General features: G+C 56.4%; 3 protein-coding genes and 1 non-coding gene across 4 annotated transcripts; 3 read left to right on the top strand and 1 right to left on the bottom strand.

Moving 5' to 3' along the window:
- Nucleotides 1-509: 509 nt before the first annotated feature.
- CUNH11orf98 (chromosome unknown C11orf98 homolog) lies at nucleotides 510-3889 on the bottom strand. The gene is made up of 4 exons (XM_067543856.1): nucleotides 3747-3889; nucleotides 2872-2996; nucleotides 2392-2489; nucleotides 510-1868 (listed from the first exon to the last, which is right to left on the bottom strand). Exons 1-4 carry the CDS (start codon nucleotides 3783-3785, stop codon nucleotides 1747-1749), a joined length of 384 nt encoding a protein of 127 aa, XP_067399957.1. The 5' UTR covers nucleotides 3786-3889; the 3' UTR covers nucleotides 510-1746.
- Nucleotides 3890-4079: 190 nt separating this feature from the next.
- Nucleotides 4080-7449, top strand: CSKMT (citrate synthase lysine methyltransferase). Its single transcript, XM_067544423.1, has 3 exons — nucleotides 4080-4209; nucleotides 4593-6212; nucleotides 6739-7449. The coding sequence occupies exons 2-3, from the start codon at nucleotides 6131-6133 to the stop codon at nucleotides 7419-7421; spliced, it is 765 nt and encodes a 254-aa protein (XP_067400524.1). The 5' UTR covers nucleotides 4080-4209; nucleotides 4593-6130; the 3' UTR covers nucleotides 7422-7449.
- LOC137150548 (small nucleolar RNA SNORA57) lies at nucleotides 4289-4434 on the top strand. Its single transcript, XR_010919020.1, has one exon. It is a non-coding gene; the product is annotated as a small nucleolar RNA SNORA57 (small nucleolar RNA).
- Nucleotides 7450-17024: 9575 nt separating the features above from the next.
- Nucleotides 17025-18209, top strand: DMAC1 (distal membrane arm assembly component 1). The gene is made up of 2 exons (XM_067544422.1): nucleotides 17025-17288; nucleotides 17787-18209. Exons 1-2 carry the CDS (start codon nucleotides 17090-17092, stop codon nucleotides 17855-17857), a joined length of 270 nt encoding a protein of 89 aa, XP_067400523.1. The 5' UTR covers nucleotides 17025-17089; the 3' UTR covers nucleotides 17858-18209.
- The last annotated feature ends 290 nt before the right edge of the window (nucleotides 18210-18499 follow it).

Raw genomic sequence — 18499 nt, 5'->3', positions numbered from 1 at the left:
GATGTGAGCTAGGTGGGGAGTCTGGACTGGAGAGAGAGATCTCACCTGGGGCAGGTGGGTTTGGTCTGGGATAGAGACTGAGCAGGAATCCAGGCTGGCGCAGCCTAGGCCGTGTTAGGCTCCCAGTAAAAGGATTTGTTTTGGGTGGCTCCTCCCTCCCACGGAGCAGGAAGGTTTGTTACAGCTTGTACCTAACACTAGTGCTGGATCAGGCAGCAAGGCTGGAACTGAGGGACAGTCCAGAAGCCAATAGGGCAGCCCTACCTCCCTCCAGCCACTGCAACCCCTCTGGTACCCCGGAGCAGCCACAGTAGGTGCCTCCCATCCCCAGGCACCTCAGGACATACTGCCAAGGGGTCTGCCCTCTAGATGGGGGACAGGAGGAAAGGCATGTACTTTATTGTCCCAATGGGAGACTTGTCCGTGACTTTAATGAGAGCAGGAGCAAGGCTGGGGTTGTGAGCGGACTGATATGGCCCCTTCTGACCTGTGTCCTGCCTCATTCATGCATCAGTAGCGAGACACCAGACTCTTCAGCAGCAAGATCCCTGCTGATTTAGATGGTGCATAACATGCTGTGCCTGCTGGGCAATCCTGCCCCTAGGCTCAGAGGGCAACATCTTGGCACTGCCCTGACCCAATCTGATTCTGTTACTGACAGTAACAGTACATCGGCCCCTCTTTTCCCTAGCAATGACGTTTCAGCCACACCCACCACCTTGTACAGACTCTGCAGGCAAGCAGTAGCTGTAAGGTAACAGTTTCATTGGCCTCTTCCCCCAGTTCAGCCGGACTCCACCTCACCCCTTAACTGTATGATCTGAAAGGATCCCTCTGCACCCAAACAGCATCCCCTCCTGCAGAGGAAACCATCACACCAGCATGAAACTCAGCACGTTCCCTAAGCCTGCTCATTGCTAACTGGAGCTGGGGAAGGTTCCCCTAGCATTCAGCCAGCAAAGGGAACAGGCTCCCTGCTGCACCCACTCACAACCGCACTAAGGCAATTGGGAGCTTTCCTAGAGACACTTGCAGCACAGTCAGCCCCCCTGTCCCAGAGGGAGCCCTCCCCTGCTGGCTAGCGGTTAGCTGAGGAGGAATTACCCACCACAACCGCTGCCCTTAGACCCACCTACCCCAGCTCACTTCCTACCTCCCAAAGACCAAGCATGAGGGGAATATTCATTACCAAGAAAGCCTCTCCCACTCTTGCTTGTCCCTCAAGGGGCTGGCCAAAGGGAGAACAATCTTTGGAGCTTATCATCATTTCACACATGGCCACTGTCCCCTTCCATAAACCAAGCTCTGTTTCTCGACCCTGATGTACAGATGCCTTGCTGAGCACAATCACCTGGGGGTGGGGGAGGGAGCACAGTGAAAGAGCCCCAAAAGCAGCAGCGCAAACAAGCTCAAATGCCAGGTGCCTCTGGCCCCGCGGGGGGATCAGCCATGGTTTTATTTATTTCACAGGATACCCTCAAGTCACACATCAAAGCCCCAGTTCGGCCACTCATTTCCCACATAGATGGAATTGGTATTGCTTCAGCTCCAGCAAAGCAGGTAGATGCCAGAGATGTTGGGAGCTGCCCGTTTGCCGAGTGATCTGGCATAGAATAGAGCCAAGGGAATGAGAACAAAACACCATCTGCCCCAAGAATCCTGGAAAGGAAGCTGGAAAGTCACAGAGCTGCAGCACCAACACAGCAAGCAGGAGTGGGGTAGATTCCAAGCTTTGGAGCAGTTGGTTCAGCTGTCCAGTCCTGGCCCAGCCTCTGGTTCCTTCATCTCCACGTCTTGGGAAGCTGCGGGTTTCTTCCTCCTCCCGCTGCTGGTCATTTTATTTGTCTGTGCCAGCTTCACAGCTTCAACTTTGCCCAAGAGAGAAGAAAAATCATTAGTATGTGTATTATAGTAGTGTAATCCTTGTCACACTGCACAGAGTCCAGCTTTGATGTGGGAGGTCCCCATCGTACCACACACCACGCAGACAAAAGATAGTCCCTGCTTCCCATTTAAATAGGGTGGGAGAAAGGAAGCACAGTTATCTCTATCTGACAGACTGGGAACTGAGGCCTAGAGTGACTTCCCCAAAGCCATACAGGGAGTCTGCTGGAGGCAGGAATTCGATCCCAGCCTTCTGTGGCCCAGTCCAGCACGATGGACACTGGACTAGCCAGGAAGCTCCAGGAGGTTCTGGGAATTGTGGGGTGTCATGAGATTTTAGGAGCCAGAAGACATCAGGATCTGATCTCTGCCCGTCTTCCAGAGCAGAGACTCTCCATCCCTGCTCTTAGCTTTACCTGCCCTGTTTGGGTTACTCACCCATCACAACACCCTGACCACACACACCCTCCTCCAGATCCCCATTGGTCACAGCCAGGAAAGGGTTACCCTGCATGCTGGATTTCTCCTTGGCGGTGTGACGGATCTGCTTCTTCAGCTTCCTCCGCTTCTTCCCTGAGAGAGTGATGTTGGCTCGTGAGCTGGAACTGTGTGGGGAGAGATCCAAAGCCATATTACATCCAGAGACATGAGCCAAGCAAAGCAGCTGAACCAACAATAACTGCTACCTCCCACCTGCAGATGCTCACTGGAGTCCAATGGTAAAAGGGAGAGCCGCATCTTAAAAACACAGATCCCACTGCCTTCCCAGAGCTGGGAACAAAACCCAGGATCCTTGGCTCCCAGACCCCCCTGCTCTAATAACTAAACTCCACTCCCCAAGCTGGGGACAGAACCCAGGTGGCTGAAGAGATGTTGAGGCCTGGATGTTTCTAGGGGCTGCTGAGCCTGTTCTGAGCTGGGATGGTTAAATGCCCTTCCCTTGGCTTTAGACTCAAATCAGCATCTGGATTCTCTAGGGGGACTCACGCACGCTTCTTCAGGTGATGGATGGTGATCAGCCCCTCATCCACCACAGCTCCTGTGATCTGGTGCTTCCTTCTTTTCTCTTTCCTTAAAACCCGGCGTCTTTTGAAGAGGTTTTTCTTCAGCTCCTAAGGGAGGAAAAGCATAAGCCTCTTAACCCCCTGCCTGGCACCAGCAGCACCCCTGGAGGAGCCATGGGCTGGAAAACCCCAGGGGAAGAAGGGGTGCACAGGACGCAAAGCCAGAGACCCAGCAAAATGGTACAGAACACAGGCCCTAACACTTAGCAAATGACAAGGCAGGATAGGAAGCGTAGGAAGCGGACTGATGGCCCCCACCCCGTTTTCAACCCAGGATGAGCTGGGAAACCCACAGCAAATTCTCCTGTGAAGATGCTGCTCAGTCATCACCCAGTGGAGTTGCCCCAGTCTCTGTACTGGGTTGGGGGAGGCAGGGAGCAGAGGGCCTGGTGCTCACCCCTGTAGAAATACCATAGATCAGAGAAACCTATGGGGGAAAGGGGCAACGTGGCTGGTGTCTCAGGGGGACCACGGGGTTCAGAAGTAGGGATCAGGGAGTGTGTAGTAGGGGGAGGAATCTCAGAGACAAGGTCACGGATGGGGGAACCCGCCCAAGAGGATCTGAGGAAGGACTGGGCACGACGCAAGTGGGGAGGCTGGGATGAGTGACGGGGGCAATGGAGGGGCCAGGGCGAGGACCCCAGGAGATGGTGTGAGGCCATGAGAGGGATCCCGGAGGCGGCCCCAGGAGGACTGGGTTGAAGCCCCCTGGGGTCGGGGCAGTGGGGAGCGGGAGGGCCCCTGGCGGGGAGAGGCGAGGTACCCTAGGGGTAGGGCTGGGGGGCAGCTCTCAGTCACCGTTCGGGGCCGGTTGATTTTCCCTCCTGGGGTCCCCATGCTGCACCCACGTGTGGCCTTAGCTTGGTCTCCTCCGGCCCCGCCCCGCACACTTCCGGAAAGGTTACGCCCCACGTGACGTGAAAATGGAGTGACGCTTGTTTTCCGCTTGGTTCCTCCCGCCTCCCGCCAGCCAGTGCCACGTGGCCCACCTGCGCCCGCCCGCGCTGGGAATTTGAATTCGCCATGCGTCTCTGATTGGGTCGAGCCGAATGCAGCTCCCTGATTGGGCGGCCGGCTAGCCAGTCACAGCGAAGGTGCAGTCCGTGGCGCACTAGATCACGTGACGAGTGACGTCCCTCCTCTTTGACCCTGCTCTGTCCTGTCGCCGTCGCGCGCTGTCTCAGCTGCCTGCCTCGTGGAGCGAGTCTCCCACCCAGGCTCTCAGCAGTCGGTGGGGTGCAGCGTGGGCTCCGACTGCGAGGTTAGCGTGGGGGCTGGGGCGCTCAGAACGGGGCTGGCGGGGAAGGGGTCCTTAGGGCTGGGGGAAGCCCAGGGCGGCGCCTCCTTTTCTTGGCAGGCCCGGGCGGTGCGGTGCCCGGCCCTGTAATGCTCCGGAGGCAGAGGAAGGGGGATCCCCCCGGTGTTCTGTCTTCGGTGCCAGCGGCTTCCCCGTCTGCTGGTTCTATCCTCAAGCACCGGGACACGCGGCTGGGTGTCCAGCTCGGGGCCCGTGGGCTCGGCAGCTCTCCCGGCTGGTGGGGGGGTGAAGTCAGTCCGCCGTAGGGGGTGGGGCGAGGCTGGCCCTGGTGACCGGGCGGGCACGTTTAAAGCAGGGATTTCTATGAATCTCTTCTTCCTTCTCAGGCTCCCGACGGCCCGAGGACTTTGCCCTGCTCCTGCCGCCAGAGTGCACTGAGCCCTGGGCTGGGCAGGAGCGGTGCGGCTAGTGCAACAACCCTCTCTCTAGATCTGCGCCAGGAGACAGACTGTAGCGAGGGCAGCTGAGATTCCCTGCTCCTGCGCCGGCTGTGGATGTCTTCCTCTGCCTGGGGCTGTCAGCTCCTGGGGTGGGGATTGGGGAACCACATCCCCTCTGCAGTGCCTGGCCCAGTGCAGTCTTAATGCAAACAATAACACCTTGCTTGGTTTGCAGCTGGCCCATGCGGTTTGGGCTCACAGTTCTGCTCCATAAAGGGGTGGAATTAATACCCCTCAGGGGACTGATGTGGGGGGGTAGGGGTGCTGAGCCCCCGTGAATTAATGGTACAGTGGTTTTTAAGTGCCCAAGTAATTTGAAAATGGGTTATTAGGCTTCTGAGTCACTTAACCCTTTTGGAAATGTGACCTAGGTCCCTGTGTGGAAGAGGTAGTGCCGGAGTCAAAGATGACACACAGGAGGGGCCCTTTAGATGACCCTGGGGGGCTTATCTGCATGCACAATTTAGTGAGTAGGCCGAGGGACTTAACTTGCGTTTAACCAATTTTGTTTCAATTTGAGGAGTTAAATCGGTTAGGCCAAGTGCTATGTGAAGCTGTTTTTAAATGGGGGTGGCCTGCTTTAGTTTGAACTAGAGCGGGGTTGGGGCAGAGGAGGCAGTGCAGCCTACTGGATGGACTGCCTAGGCTGTCAGGCAGCCTAAGAGGCCTTGGTTCTCTGCCTTGCTTTGCTGCTGGGTGATTTGGGTAAGTCCCCACTCCTCTCTCCCCACCCCCCCTCATTTAACTCTTCTGAGACTGTAAGGGGGCAAAGCAGCTCTCAGGCTCCTGCGGTAAGTGCTGGGGAGGAGTGATCTGAACACGTGGCACTAAAGCGGAGTGTGCTCTGTGCTAATAAAGTCTTGGATGGAGTTCCTGCTGTGTCTTCATTCGGCACGGGGGAGAGGGATGGGGTGTGGGGGGCTCAGGTTAAAGTGGTGGCTGGGGTCAGCTGCTTCTGCCTTGAGACCTTGTGGTGGCGAGGAGAGGGGAATGGAGAATATCCCTGTGGAGCAAAACCCTCCTTTCAGGCCGTGAGCCACACACGTGCTGAGGGGCGCCAGTGCTGTGGGGCAGAGAGCAGGAGGCCTGGCTTCTGGCCCCAGGACCCAGCCTCGCTGCTGCTCACTGAGCAAAGCTTCAGCGCTGGCCTGGCTCTCCCTTCTCCTGTCCCCAGCTGTCACGGGGCGGGGCCTCTGTGCTTACCCTCGCAGGGGCAGCGGCTGGCAGGTGACTGCGCATGCCCGAGTTACGGCAGGGGAGGGCGGAGCCAAAGCCCTGCCCCCGCGTGCGGGAGGGAGGCGCTCGCTCGGCTTGGGCGGGTGGGGGTGGCGCTGGCCGGGTGTCGTCGCGGTCCGCGCCCTTCTCTGGTCCCTTGGCGCCAGCCCAGCCCGTGGGCCCCGGGCGGAGCAGCACAGCCGGGTGCAATGGCAGGGCGGCGGCTGCTGTTTCCCCCGCGGGGCAGCCCGGCCCTGGGGATCTTGCTCCGGCCGCTCTGCTCCTGGGCAGGTGGGTGCCAGTTCTCCCCACGGATGGGTGGAGGGGGGGGTCCATCAGTGGGTGCAGGATCCCCCGGCAGGGACGGGGGGTGTCACGGGGGGCAGTCAGAGCCCCTGGGGGGCCTCAGACGGGGGAGATAGCCTCAGACGGGGGAGAGGGCCCCGGCACCGTGGGAAAGTTGGGGGGGGGGGGCGGCTCGCAGCCCTGGAAATGGAGCAGTCAGTCCCACTTACCACGTCCGCAGGTGCAGCCTGTGTCCCCGACGCTGAGGGCTCCGTGGGGGGTTGCACCCACTGCATCACCCAGCCACTCAAGGAGAGTCCGCATGACAGCAAGGGCCAGGAGCGTGCTTGTGGCCCCCAGCCCTGCAGAGACATGGCCCCATCCATCATAACTCCACAGGGCTGGGTTCCCCCCAGCCTGGGCCTGAGCTGAGACTATCAATCAGCCAGGGTCTATAGTAGTCCAGACCCATCCCCATGGGCCCTGCTGGGATCCCCCAGCCTGTAGACTGACCCCTCCTTCCTCCCCCCAGATGACCTGCTCCATGGCATGGCCCAGCCCAGCACATGGGACCACTTCTACGCGCAGCGGGACACAGCCAGCACTCCCAGCCATTTCGACTGGTTCTTCAGCTACTCAACCATCTCTGGGTTTTTGCTCCCAGCCCTTCAGAGGTGGAGCTCCCCTGAACCTACTCCCACTCGGGTGCTGGATGTGGGCTGTGGCACTTCGGACCTGGGCCTGGGCTTGTACCAGGACTCCCCACACCCTGTGCACATCTCCTGTGTGGACATGTCTCCTGTGGCCATCAGATCTCTGCGCCGGCTGCTCCGGAAGGTCCCCCCACCCCGACACCCCCTCTCCCAGCTTCACCTCCATGTGGCTGATGCCACTGACCTTGAGGGGACTGACTTTGGGGATGGTTCCTTCCACCTGGTGCTGGACAAGGGCACGTGCGATTCACTTCTGCGCTGCCCCCAGGGGCCAGGCCAGGCTAGGCAGCTAGTGGCTGAGTGTCTGCGGGTCCTGTACCCTGGGGGCAGTCTGCTGCAGTTCTCAGATGAGGACCCGGATGCCAGGATCCCTTTCCTGGAGCAGGCCGGGGGGGCTGGCGTGACAGTGCAGGAGATCGGGCACAGTGGTGGCATCTGCTACTATGTCTACACACTAAGCCGGCCACCCTTGGACACACCAACCAACGGGGCACCGGACTAGGAAGGCACAGGAGACCCTGGGCCATGGATATATGGGGAGGAACAGGGCTTGTCTGCACTTGGCAATTGACCAACTCGCTATTTTGGGATAAGCCCCATGTGGACACTGGCAGTGGATTGAGCTAAGCAGGATCAAGGCCCTCTCACTGCAGAATTTCTGAGGAGCTATTTTGGTACATTTCCAGGGGCTGACAAGCCCTCACCCCACACCCTATTTTGCCTCCTCCAGCAGCTTCCCTCAATGCCCCAGCACCCCCAGGCCCGGCAGCCAGCTCCATCCCCTCCACACCCCCGTCGCAGCTTGACCATGGCTGACTCTGAGCTGCTGCATGGAGATGGAGAGCACTGACAACACCACAGCCACACCCAATCCCCTGATGGCCCCATAGACACACTGAATGGGAGAGTGGCTCCTGTAGCACACTCCTCACCCCCACCCCACCCCAGAGTTTTATGGGGCCACAGCCCCCTCCCACTGGGGCTCTCTCACCATGGAGGCTGGAGAAGCCCAGATCCTAAGGTGCCTGCAGAGCAAGGGGCTCTTTCTGTGCCCCAGTTCTGCCCCCAGATTCTCTGGGCTGTGGCCCTTCCCTGCCCCCCAGACTCACCGGGTCCTGGCCCTGCTGTTTGCTCCTCTTCATCGGTGAAGAGCTCATCCTCGCTCTCCAGCAGCAGGAAGTCATCTGGGGGCCAGCGCAGCTCCCCGCTCTCCACCTCACCCGCCTCTGTGGGCTCCACCACGATGGACGGCAGCCGTGCCTGCCCCTGCACAGCACTTCCAAGGGGGCCCTCGCATGGTGTCCTGGCGGGAGGATCTTTGCACATCTCCTCGCACAGCCCTTCACATGGCTCCGTGGGGAGATCCCTGCATGACTCCCAGGGAGGGGTGTCCTCATGCTTCACACTCGCCACCTCGCACGGCTCCCTGGGGGGATCCTCACACATCTCCTCTGGGGGACTTTTGCACTGCCCCTCACACAGCCCCCCAGGGGCATCTCTGCCCATCTCGCATGGCTCCCGGAGGAACTGGGCACAGAGGATAATGGGGTTGGTTTGGGTGCTGGGGCAGCCTGGCTGCCCAAGGACCAGAAATAGTGCAGGGAGGGGCAGGATGCTGGGCAGTAGAGCCCTGATATGAGGATGGGGGGGACGGGATCTGATCCATGGAAGGTGGGGGCAGCAGCGCAGGAGGCTTTGTCCTGGGGGGCTCTGTCCCAGGAAGAGGGTATCTCACCTGACTCTGTGGGGGGGGCTCTATCCGGGTGAGGCTTCTTCTCGCTTCTGACAGCCATTGCATCTCCTGGTCAGTGCTGTGGGGCCGGGCCAGGCTGTTCCGCCCTGAGGTCGCCATGGATAGCTGGATGGACTGCAGACCAGGGTTCAGGGCTGCATGAGCTTGGGCACCCCCACAATCCAGAGTCCCCTCAGCTATGGCAATGCTGGGGTAGAAACTGGGGGGTCAGGGCCAGGAATGGCCCCATCTCCTTCCCCCATCCAGCCAGGGTTATGACCCATGTCTATTTCCCAGGACCTGGGCCCTTCAGACATCTCTGCACTGGGAACTCAGGTCCTTCACACAGACATCAACACACATTCGCTGGGGCTCCCGGTCCTTCCTCTGTCCGGATCCCCAGCCCCACAACGTCCCCTCCCATGAGAGCTGTCAGCCCTCCCCCCGAGGGCGGCATTTCCCTGCCCAAAGAGCCTCTGACTGTGATACCCCCAACCTTTGTGAGGGGTCATCTCCCCACTTCTGCTGGACTATCACCCCTTACCCCCTGGTCAGCCCCACTGTGGGAACAGAGGGAGTCCGTGCCTGGGCTGCATCCCCCACCTTAGCCCCGCTCAGCACCTCGGTCGGTCACTCACCATCAGGCGCTGCCCTGGACCATCCCAGGGTGTGCAGGGATTACAGCGCCCAGCAGCCCCAGGGCAGGGAGCTGACAGATGCTCCAGGCGCCATAAGCGCTTTGTTCTGACACCCGGCTAATCCCATGAGCACAACAGCCCCACAGTGCCTGGGTGGGGCAGGGGGAGGGCTGAGATAAAAAGATGTGGGGCAGGGTTCCCCCAGTCAGTGCTCCTTGCTGGGACCCCCCTGCACTGTCAGTGCCCCACCCCCCAACCTGGCAAAAACACCCCTGTTGGCCCCCCTGTACTTCCAGTCCTGGGATCCCCCCTGCACTCAGTACCCCAACCCCAGGGAGAGTGCTCTTCTCTTGGACCTCCCCCACCCGCACTCCCAGCCCTGGGCTCCACCCTGCACACACACTATTTGGGCTGCCTGCTCCAGGGAGATGTTCCCATCCCCTGCACCTACAGACTGAGGTGGGAGCCCCCAGCCAGGCCAGATCAGGGAAGACGCTTGAAAGGCAGTGAGTGGTGATGGGGCAGCTGCTGCCCTGGACAGGAGTCTTCCCAGGCCACAGATACGTGAGGGGAGGGTTGGAATCAGGGCTCCAGTTAATCATCTAGTGAGCTCCCAGAAACTGCCCAAGCAGCTAACTGGCTGACCTGGAGGTGAGGGAGCCAGGAGCTTCTCAGCTTCTGCCATGAAGCTGATGCACCCCAGCTAAGGGGTATGGGCACTGGGTCCCCGGGGCTGCTCCAACCACTGGGGGAAGGGGAAATGGAGTCAGCAGATGCTATTGACACAGGCTGGCTTTCACCATGAACTGGGTCAGGTCAGGACTGGATTAATTTGGCAGCCATGGAGCAAAGACCAGGGCACTCAGAGCCCCTGGAAAGGCCCCACCCCCACTCCAAGCTTTGTCCAGCTGCCAGTCGTGTCCCCCCCCCCCCCCCCGCTCCCATGACCCCATTTCTCTGTTATGTGAGGTCTAAACTGGGCTGATTACATGGCTGTCAACGTTTAAAGGGCTCTTAACGGGATTGGGGCAACAAGCCGTGCCTCTGGGCAGGTTAGACAGGGCACTGTGGAGCACATCCAGAAGGCTGGTTGCCCCCTGCTCCCACTTACAGGTGGCAAGGATGCTTCCCCAAGAGGACCATGGCACAAATTCCCTCAGCCAGTGGAGAGATACTACAACAGACAGAGCCCAGGATTGATCAAGGGAAATCCCTTTGATTCCTTCCTATCTCTCTCGCACACCGCCCAATAATGCAGACCAGAGCGGACCCCTGATGTAGGGAGCATAGGGGTTGTCACGCTGGTTGGCGGGGGGGGGGGGGAGGGGGAGATTTGTTATATTGTTTAACATCAATATGTCAAAATCATTTGCTCTGATCCCTTAGACAGAGACAAACACCTACAGGATCTCTATGAAACATTCCTAAAACTACAATACCCACCTGGAGAAGTAAAGAAACAAATTGACAGAGCCAGACGGGCACCTAGAAGTCACCTACTACAGGACAGACCCAACAAAGAAAACAACAGAACCCCACTGGTCATCACCTACAGTTCCCAGCTAAAATCTCTCCAGCACATCATTAAAGATCTACAACCTATCCTAGCAGATGATCCATCTCTCGCTCAGGCACTGGGCGGCAGACCCATCCTGGCTTACAGACAGCCCCCCAACCTGAAGCAAATACTCACCAGCAACCATACACCCTACAAAAAATCCTACCCAGGAACCTATCCCTGCAACAAACCCCATTGTCAGCTCTGCCCACACATTGTCTCTAATGACATCACCACTGGTCCTAACCACATCAATCACACCATAAGGGGCTCATTCACCTGCATATCCACTAATGTTATATATGCCATCATGTGCCAGCAATGCCCCTCTACCATGTACATTGGCCAAACTGGACTATCACTACGCACAAGGATAAATGGACATAAATCAGACACAAAAAATAACAACATCCATAAACCCGTGGGAGAACACTTTAATTCCCCAGGGCATTCTGTCTCTGACCTGAAAGTTGCTGTACTTCTCCAAAAAAACTCCAAAACAGACTTCAAAGAGAAACTGCTGAGTTAGAAATGATCTGCAAACTTGACACATTCAAACTGGGTTTAAACAGAGACTCGGAGTGGCTCTCTCACTACTGAAGGTAAATTACTTTGCTCACCCATTCTCACCTCCTACTCAATGGTCATCATTAGGTCTTAAGTACCGGACTCCACCTCCCACATTGTTCTCAATGCACCTGGATATCTATAAGATGCCTCTGTGTTACCCATTTTCTGTATTACTGCATCTGAAGAAGAGAGCTGAAGTCTCTCGAAAGCTTATGTCTGCAAATATTAAATTTGTTAGTCTTTAAAGTGCAACAGATCTCATTGTTATTTTATAATAATTCATGTGAGATATGTCAGGTACTGTTAGAAAGGCTATAATGTGCTAAGTAAGATGATGTTTATGTTCATGTGTTATATGTGAGATGGAAGTTATGGATATGTTTGATATATCAGCATTTCAAATTGTGCAGATAAGATGGCTGCAGAACAATAACCTGCTTAATGGCCCATTAAGACATTCCCAGGTGCCCAGGGCCCAGGGGGAGAGGCCAGGGATATACCTGATGAGGCACCAGGACTGACCCATGTGACTCTGGACTCCATTTTAGTTCTTGTAAAACTTCACAAACAGCATGGTGAGGGCCAGGAGGTATATAAGGCAGAGGCCTGGGGAATCCACTTTGTCTTTCAGTCGGGATTCAGCTACAGCTACCAACCTACATCTGGATCAGTTAATCTACAACTGAACTGAAGCTGTGAAACAAAGGACTGAGACCCATTCAAGTACTGGATGTATACCAGAGGGCTATACAAGCCTGCAAACTCCAGAATTCTTCTAGAAACCTGATGTATATCGAGTTTCAAATCACTCATATGTATCTGATTGCCCTAATCCTTTAACATTTCTCTTATAGTTTGTTTCTTTTATAATAAATCTTTAATTTTAGTTACTAAAGGATTGGCTGGCAGCGTGATATTTTGGGTAAGATCCAAACTTATATTGATCTGGTGCTGTGGCTGACTCTTCAGCATCAGATGGAACCTTTTTAGTAAAGAACATAAAGTTTAAATAACTGGTCTCTTTACTGGACTAGTGGCTGATTGGGAGCCAGAGACTGGAATGCAGTAAAGGGGGCTGTGTGTATTTCTATACCAGTTTCTTGATAACTGGTTTGGGGGAATCAGAAGATGTTCGTGGTTGGTTGGGAAGTCTGACTTCAGTGTCATCCACCAGTGCTGGCAGAATCTGCTCTCCTTTTACAGCCTACCCTGCCCTTGGCATTCTCAGGTGGCTGCCCTGGGCACGGAAGGGTCACAGGGGTGTCTCAGAGGGAAGCTTGGACTGGGGAGGTCCAGTGCTAGGGAGAGGTGGGGGAGGGGGGGAAGGGGACAGTGGGAGAGGTGGGGGAGGGAGGGTTCAGGAACTAAGCCTCTGTGGGTGCCAAACATGGGAGTAGCCTGGGCAGAGCGAGACTCCCGCACCTACCTCCCACCCCTCCCCACAGGGACTGACCGCTCTGTGCCTCGCCAGCGGGGGCTGCCTGCGCAGGGAAAGCTGCCCCCCCGCCCTCGCAGGAGACCAGCTCGTTTGGGGAGCTGGGGGCTGGCACTGGGGAGCAGCCTGGAGCCCCCAGCCACACCCCCTCCATTGCACAGCCCCAGCGAGCTCTTCGGTGGCCCTGACTCCGCCCGGCCCGGCTCTGCAGCGCCACTTCAGCAGAAGCGCAAATCCTCTGAGCTCTTCTCTATGGTTGCAAGGACGGTCTGGCCCACACCAGCACCTGCTTTCTATGGTAGCGGAAATCGAACGTTCCCACCCACCGTGTCTCTCTCTCTCTCTCTACTAACAGGAGGAGGCACTCTGTCCATAGCGCAACGCGCTCTCTATGGCCCTCACCACCCCTCTATGGTAGCACGAACACAGTAGAAGGGCGGGACGCTCTGCCCGGCTACCTCCCCCACTCTCTATGGTTACGCAGTCGCAGACCGTCCCCCCCGGCGACTTGCGAGCTCCTCTTATCTCAGCCCAAGCTCGGGCGCTATGGTGCTCTTAGGACGCCTGGTGCTGGGGGGCCTGATGGTGGCTGGGACCACGGGGCTGGGAGTCGTGCTCTTGGCGCTGGCAACGCCGCGGGAGCAGCTCAGGCAGGAGTTAGCCAAGGTTGGGGGACCTGGAAACAACCCCCTGGGATGGGTCACGTGGGGAGGGGGCCTGGAAACTACCCCCTGAGGGATCCCGGGGTCTGTGAAACCATCCATGGCTCCTTTCTGGAGAGAAAGAAAGGAACTGAAACTGCTGCTGGTCCAGACTGGCCTGTCTCCTTTCAGGGAAAAGGGGGAGGTCTAGAAACTACCAACCGCCCCCCCCCCCCCCCACCTCACCTGACCATTCTTTGTTGTTGCCTCAGGAGCTGGAGAGAAACCCCCTACAGTGGGCAGAGAGGCGACACCAGAATGAGCTGGTAATGGCAGCGATCAAAGAGGCAGCTGAAACAAATGAGAATGTGGCCTTGAGACAGACACCCTGGCGCAAGTAACACCTGAGCACCCCCTCCAAAATGGGGGCCAAGGCATCTGGTATTGAGAGAGATCCCCTCCCCCCCAGAGGTGGATGTGTAGGCCATATTCTCCATCCCTGCTGCAGCCTGTGACCTCCCACCGGCCAGAATGGGATGGACATTCTCTGGCTGTCAGCAGCAGCTGTAATGATCAGTGACCACAAAGCTACTGAGGGAGCATCTGTCACACCCACGGGGTATAGGGCTATGCAGATCCTTTCCCCCTGCTGTAGTTGAAGCATTTTCAGACCTTTAATAAACTGACCTGGCAACCTGGTTTGTTACTGTGGTTAAGGCAGGTGGTGCACGGTGGTTGCTGCCTCTTGTGCTAATCAGTGCTCCCACAGAACTGAATTTTGATAACATCCAGGCAGCTAATAGGGTGTAGGTGCTCCTCCCAGGATGCTAAAAGCTGCACAGGCTGATACTGTTGTTTCTCCACCGTTCCTAGTCTTCTGCTTTGCCTTATCACCCTGTGAGGGCTTGACTTTTGCAAGATCTTTGGGGATAGGGTTCGTCATTTGCTCCAAGTCTTTATAGCCCCCAGCACAGCAGGATCCTGGTTTGGTTGGCCTCCCACAAGAGAAACATTAAATAATTGTCTCTTTATGCTTCCTGTCATCAGTTTGGTGTATCCACCGCTCATGGTATACTGGAATTGTGTATTCTTTAGGACAGGGATAAGCTCTTTCCTATAGGTCCCTGAGGAGAGTTTCTAGATGTAGAGAATGTTGCAGTGCCTATTCTCAGCAGCACAGGCTACCATGAGTGTATCACACCTGCCTCCTGCCCTCTATGCACACCAGAAGCGGAGACAACTGGACTACCACTGGGAGGGCTGGGTGGATCCCCAGGTGCTTAGTCAGCACATGGGGCTCTCCAACCTTTGAACCCCCCAGCAGATACTCCAGAAAGTGAGGGTTGTCTTTCTGCTTGTCTCTCAGGTTTATTGTGTGCGGGTCCTGCAGAAGCATGCTCCCTGCCCACCCCTCACCTCCAGACCTTTTCACCTGCACTGCGAGCACCCCCAGCCGCCCCTCTGCATACCCTGAGTTGCTTGCAAGACTTGTAGCCAGTTTGTTTCTGAACCATACCGAGGGCACATCTGTATACACCCATGCTCCATACTCTCCATTTCCTCACCCTCGTGTCCCACCCTAACACTAAGTGATAGGACTTTTTGCCATCTGTTGAAGGTGAGGCCTCTATTCCACCCTGGTGTCATAGCCCATAGGGAATATCAGCTGGCAGCTCCTTCATAGAACTGTGAGCATGGGCGTCTACCTGGCACGGTTCATCCCCTCCCTGACACCTGCCCCTTCTGCGGTCTGAGGGAGATCCTAGCACATATCGATATGGAGTGCGCCAGGCTGCAGCCCTTGTTCCAGCTCCTCTAGAACCTTCTCCTAAGGTTCTGGCTGCACGTCTCCCCATGTCTTCTGATATGTGCACACGCTATCCATGGCTCCACAAAGTTGCGAAACCTCATCAGCCTCCTCCTAGTATTGGCCAAAGTGGCCATTTATAACACCACAGGGAGGATTTTGAATGAGGAGGTGCTCTGTCACTGTGAGACCTATTTCCGTTCCTCCATCTGTTCACACATCTGGGCAGAGTTCTTCTGGGCAGCGTCCGTGGGCTCTCTAGCCACTTTTGAGGAGCAGTGGGTGCTGTTCGGGGTTCTCTGCTTGGTGTTCCCATCAGATTCCCTGTGTCTGACCCTTTGACCCCCCACTGCTGTTCCTGTTTTTTCATTTCTTGTCCCTTGTAATCAGTTGAGTCCCAGGCCCAGTGGGTTCTCCCTTTAGGTTGGAGGAGGGGCCTTCAGCTGTCACATCCTGGGATTCCTGGAACACAATAGGGCCTTTTATGCTAGCTTCCCATAGGAGATCAAGTCAAACTCAAGGCCTGGTTCTTATCTTCAAGGTGCTCCATGGCTGAGCCCAAGCTACCTAAAGCTCCAGGACAAGAAGAGCAGAGCACTCTGCTCCTCAGGCACAACAAAACTTTCTGCCATCAGTTTGTCTGTGTTGGAGACAGCACTTCCCTGGGGACTGGTCCCAGACTGTAATAAATTCCCTCAGGAACTAAGAACCAACCCAAACCATATCACCTTCTGCTCCAAGGGACAGGGCCGCTTCGTCAACCTGCCTTTGTTAACATGATCACATAGAATAGAATTTATCATCTCAAAAAAACAACCATAATGCTAGCAGTAAAAAATCCCCCTCACTCCTCCTAGAAGAAAGAACAACCCACATGTGACAAATGTTAGTCATGTCACTTAATGCATCATTGGAAAAGGACTCAGATACCACAGAGAGTAGGGCTGTATAAGAACCTGAATGCAGCAGAATAGGTGCTACTGCAATACAAGGAAATAATGGTAACTCTGAAATAGTTAATACAATTAACAGAGATTTTTATATAAATAACTAAACTACTTAAGTCTTCTGTTGCTTTGTGCCCCCTTCTCTCATCAATTCAGACTGTTCGGAAGGAGCCAATTTTGATTATGTATAGGATAATCCCAGCAAAGGGTGGGAACTGTATCAATAATATACACTATTAAAAAGGGCAAAGTCCTTCCAACTGTAGCCTGTGCTCCCCATAGCACCTTGCTGGGAGAGGCTGGGACTGGAGTAGCAGGAGCTATCCCCCAGCCACAGCCCTAATCCCAGATGACTGTGGGGCTGGGCTGGACCTGGGTATGTGTCATGGTTCTACCTCACCACACAAAGGGCTTGTCATGGGGACCCAGCTCGGATCCTTCCTGCAGCACAGGCTGGGCTCCAGCTCTGCTAGAGGCAATGGCAGCTGTCCCAGGAGGGGCGACTGTCTCTTGCCTGGTCTGCCCGAGGGGGCGCTGGACGGAAGAGCTTGGGGTGGGGACAGGGTCTTCAGAGCTCGGAACTATCAGCGAGTGGACGACGTTGGCAGGCGGACACTAAACGCTCTGACACAGCGCGCTCACAGGACGCGCTTCTCCTTCCGCTCCCGGGCCCCCAATGGGCTGGGTCACTACTTCCGGGGGCCTGGTTTTGCGGTGGTGCAAATGTTTGTACTTCCCGTTTTCTGGCTATCTGAGGGAACTTCCGGTATCCGTATTTCCGGTTCCCCAATGGGCGCCGCCATCTTGGGAACCGGCTTCCTCCTCCTCCTGAGCCCACCGCCATGTCAAAGGCCCCGGAGCGGCCCGAGAAGGCCGCGCCCCCCCAGAAGCCGCTGTTCGGGGGCTGCTGGAGCTGCCGCGCGCTGTCCGGGGCGGGGCTGATCGGGGCCGGCTGCTGGGTCTATTTGGGCTCGCGCAGGGCCGAGGCCCGGGGCATCGCCCCCGCCCTATGGAACGTCTTCCAGGTCGTCTTCGCCGCCAGTGAGTGAGTGCGCGCGCGTCAGGGGTTACGGCGGGGTCAGGAGCGGGCAGCGCGTGACCCCCAGCTCCATGGCACCCGCCAGTGAGTGCTGCGGTCGCGGCTCGTATTGGCCGTCAGGGATCTATGACGTCATTGACCTCGGACTCATCCTAAGGTCAAGGGTCACACAAGCTGCATGGGAGCAGCCAGGCCCATCACTCCATTAGGGGCAGTGCAGCCTGGGGGGGAGGGGCAATCACTGAAGTTGGGGCAAATGGGAGCTTGGCCAAGGGGCCCCAGGTCACAGAGGGGTTAGGGTGACTTCCATGGGCCCCCACCCCCTACTTCTAGGGGAAGGGTCACGCTGGCTTTAGGGAGCATTTGGGATCATGACCCATCAAGTCCTCATCTCCATGGAAACTATAACCCGCCTGGTGACCACCTGCTTTAAGTTCCTGGGATCGTCATGGGGGTCAGTTCCACACTGTCATCCCCTGACTTCTTCTGTTCCCCCTTAGGTCTCGCTTGCTGGGGTGGCCTAGTCATCCTAGTCGATCCAGCTGAGAAACAGAAGAGGAAATATCCATGACAAGGCTGCTGCCTCCACCGGAGCTGGCCAAGTCAAACAACCTGCATTTGGAACAATACAATGAATCCAAGTGAAAACTGTTTGCTTTTTGTTACCATGGTAACCCTCCCCGTGGTAACCTGGGAGAGAAGAGACCCTCTCACCCCGCTCCCCCTTTGCTGAGTTCCCCATCTTCTGCTCCTCTGAGCCCCAGCTGCCTGCAGCTCTGCCCTCTCTGCTTGCCTTATGCGATGGTGACTCCCCAGACTGCCTCCCAGAATAGCTCCTTCTTATGGGATGAACTGAGACAGTATTTCTCCCCCCTGCCTTGACTGACCCTGTTCATTCCACCATCCAGTTCTAAATTAACCTCCTGCTGCTTTGAAACCCCCCCCCACACACACACACCTTGGTCCAGATAAGCTCAGCTCTTCCACTGATCAGTCTCATTCTCTAGAACAGGCCTCTTTCTGCACAGTCTCTCCCCTGCACTCTCCCTGCCAGAACTCAGCAGAAAAGAGTTTGCCTGTTATGCTCCCACTTCTCTATTTATGGTAACCAGAGATGGGGGAGGCAGCTTTTGAGGAGAAAAATTTGCACAAAAGGACAAATTCAAATAAATTCTGCACCTGAAACGTCCTGTATCTTTTCTCCAACAAGTTA

The sequence above is a fragment of the Emydura macquarii genome, unplaced genomic scaffold, assembly GCF_026122565.2.
Source record: "Emydura macquarii macquarii isolate MOO-44397 ecotype Brisbane River unplaced genomic scaffold, CSIRO-AGI_Emac_v2 contig_968, whole genome shotgun sequence".
Classification (NCBI taxonomy): domain Eukaryota; kingdom Metazoa; phylum Chordata; order Testudines; family Chelidae; genus Emydura; species Emydura macquarii.
This window is presented reverse-complemented; position numbering and strand designations above follow the sequence as displayed.

Bases quoted from the DNA above. Each gene is read 5' to 3' on its own strand.
- CUNH11orf98 (XM_067543856.1), bottom strand. From the start codon at position 3,785: ATGGGGACCCCAGGAGGGAAAATCAACCGGCCCCGAACG. The intron at 2,490-2,871 runs GTGAGTCCCCCT...CTCCCCACACAG, and splicing joins CATCACCTGAAGAAGCGTGC to TTCCAGCTCACGAGCCAACA. The intron at 1,869-2,391 runs GTAACCCTTTCC...TCTTGGGCAAAG, and splicing joins GGAGAAATCCAGCATGCAGG to TTGAAGCTGTGAAGCTGGCA.
- CSKMT (XM_067544423.1), top strand. From the start codon at position 6,131: ATGGCAGGGCGGCGGCTGCTGTTTCCCCCGCGGGGCAGCCCGGCCCTG. The intron at 6,213-6,738 runs GTGGGTGCCAGT...TCCTCCCCCCAG, and splicing joins GCCGCTCTGCTCCTGGGCAG to ATGACCTGCTCCATGGCATG.
- DMAC1 (XM_067544422.1), top strand. From the start codon at position 17,090: ATGTCAAAGGCCCCGGAGCGGCCCGAGAAGGCCGCGCCCCCCCAGAAG. The intron at 17,289-17,786 runs GTGAGTGAGTGC...GTTCCCCCTTAG, and splicing joins CCAGGTCGTCTTCGCCGCCA to GTCTCGCTTGCTGGGGTGGC.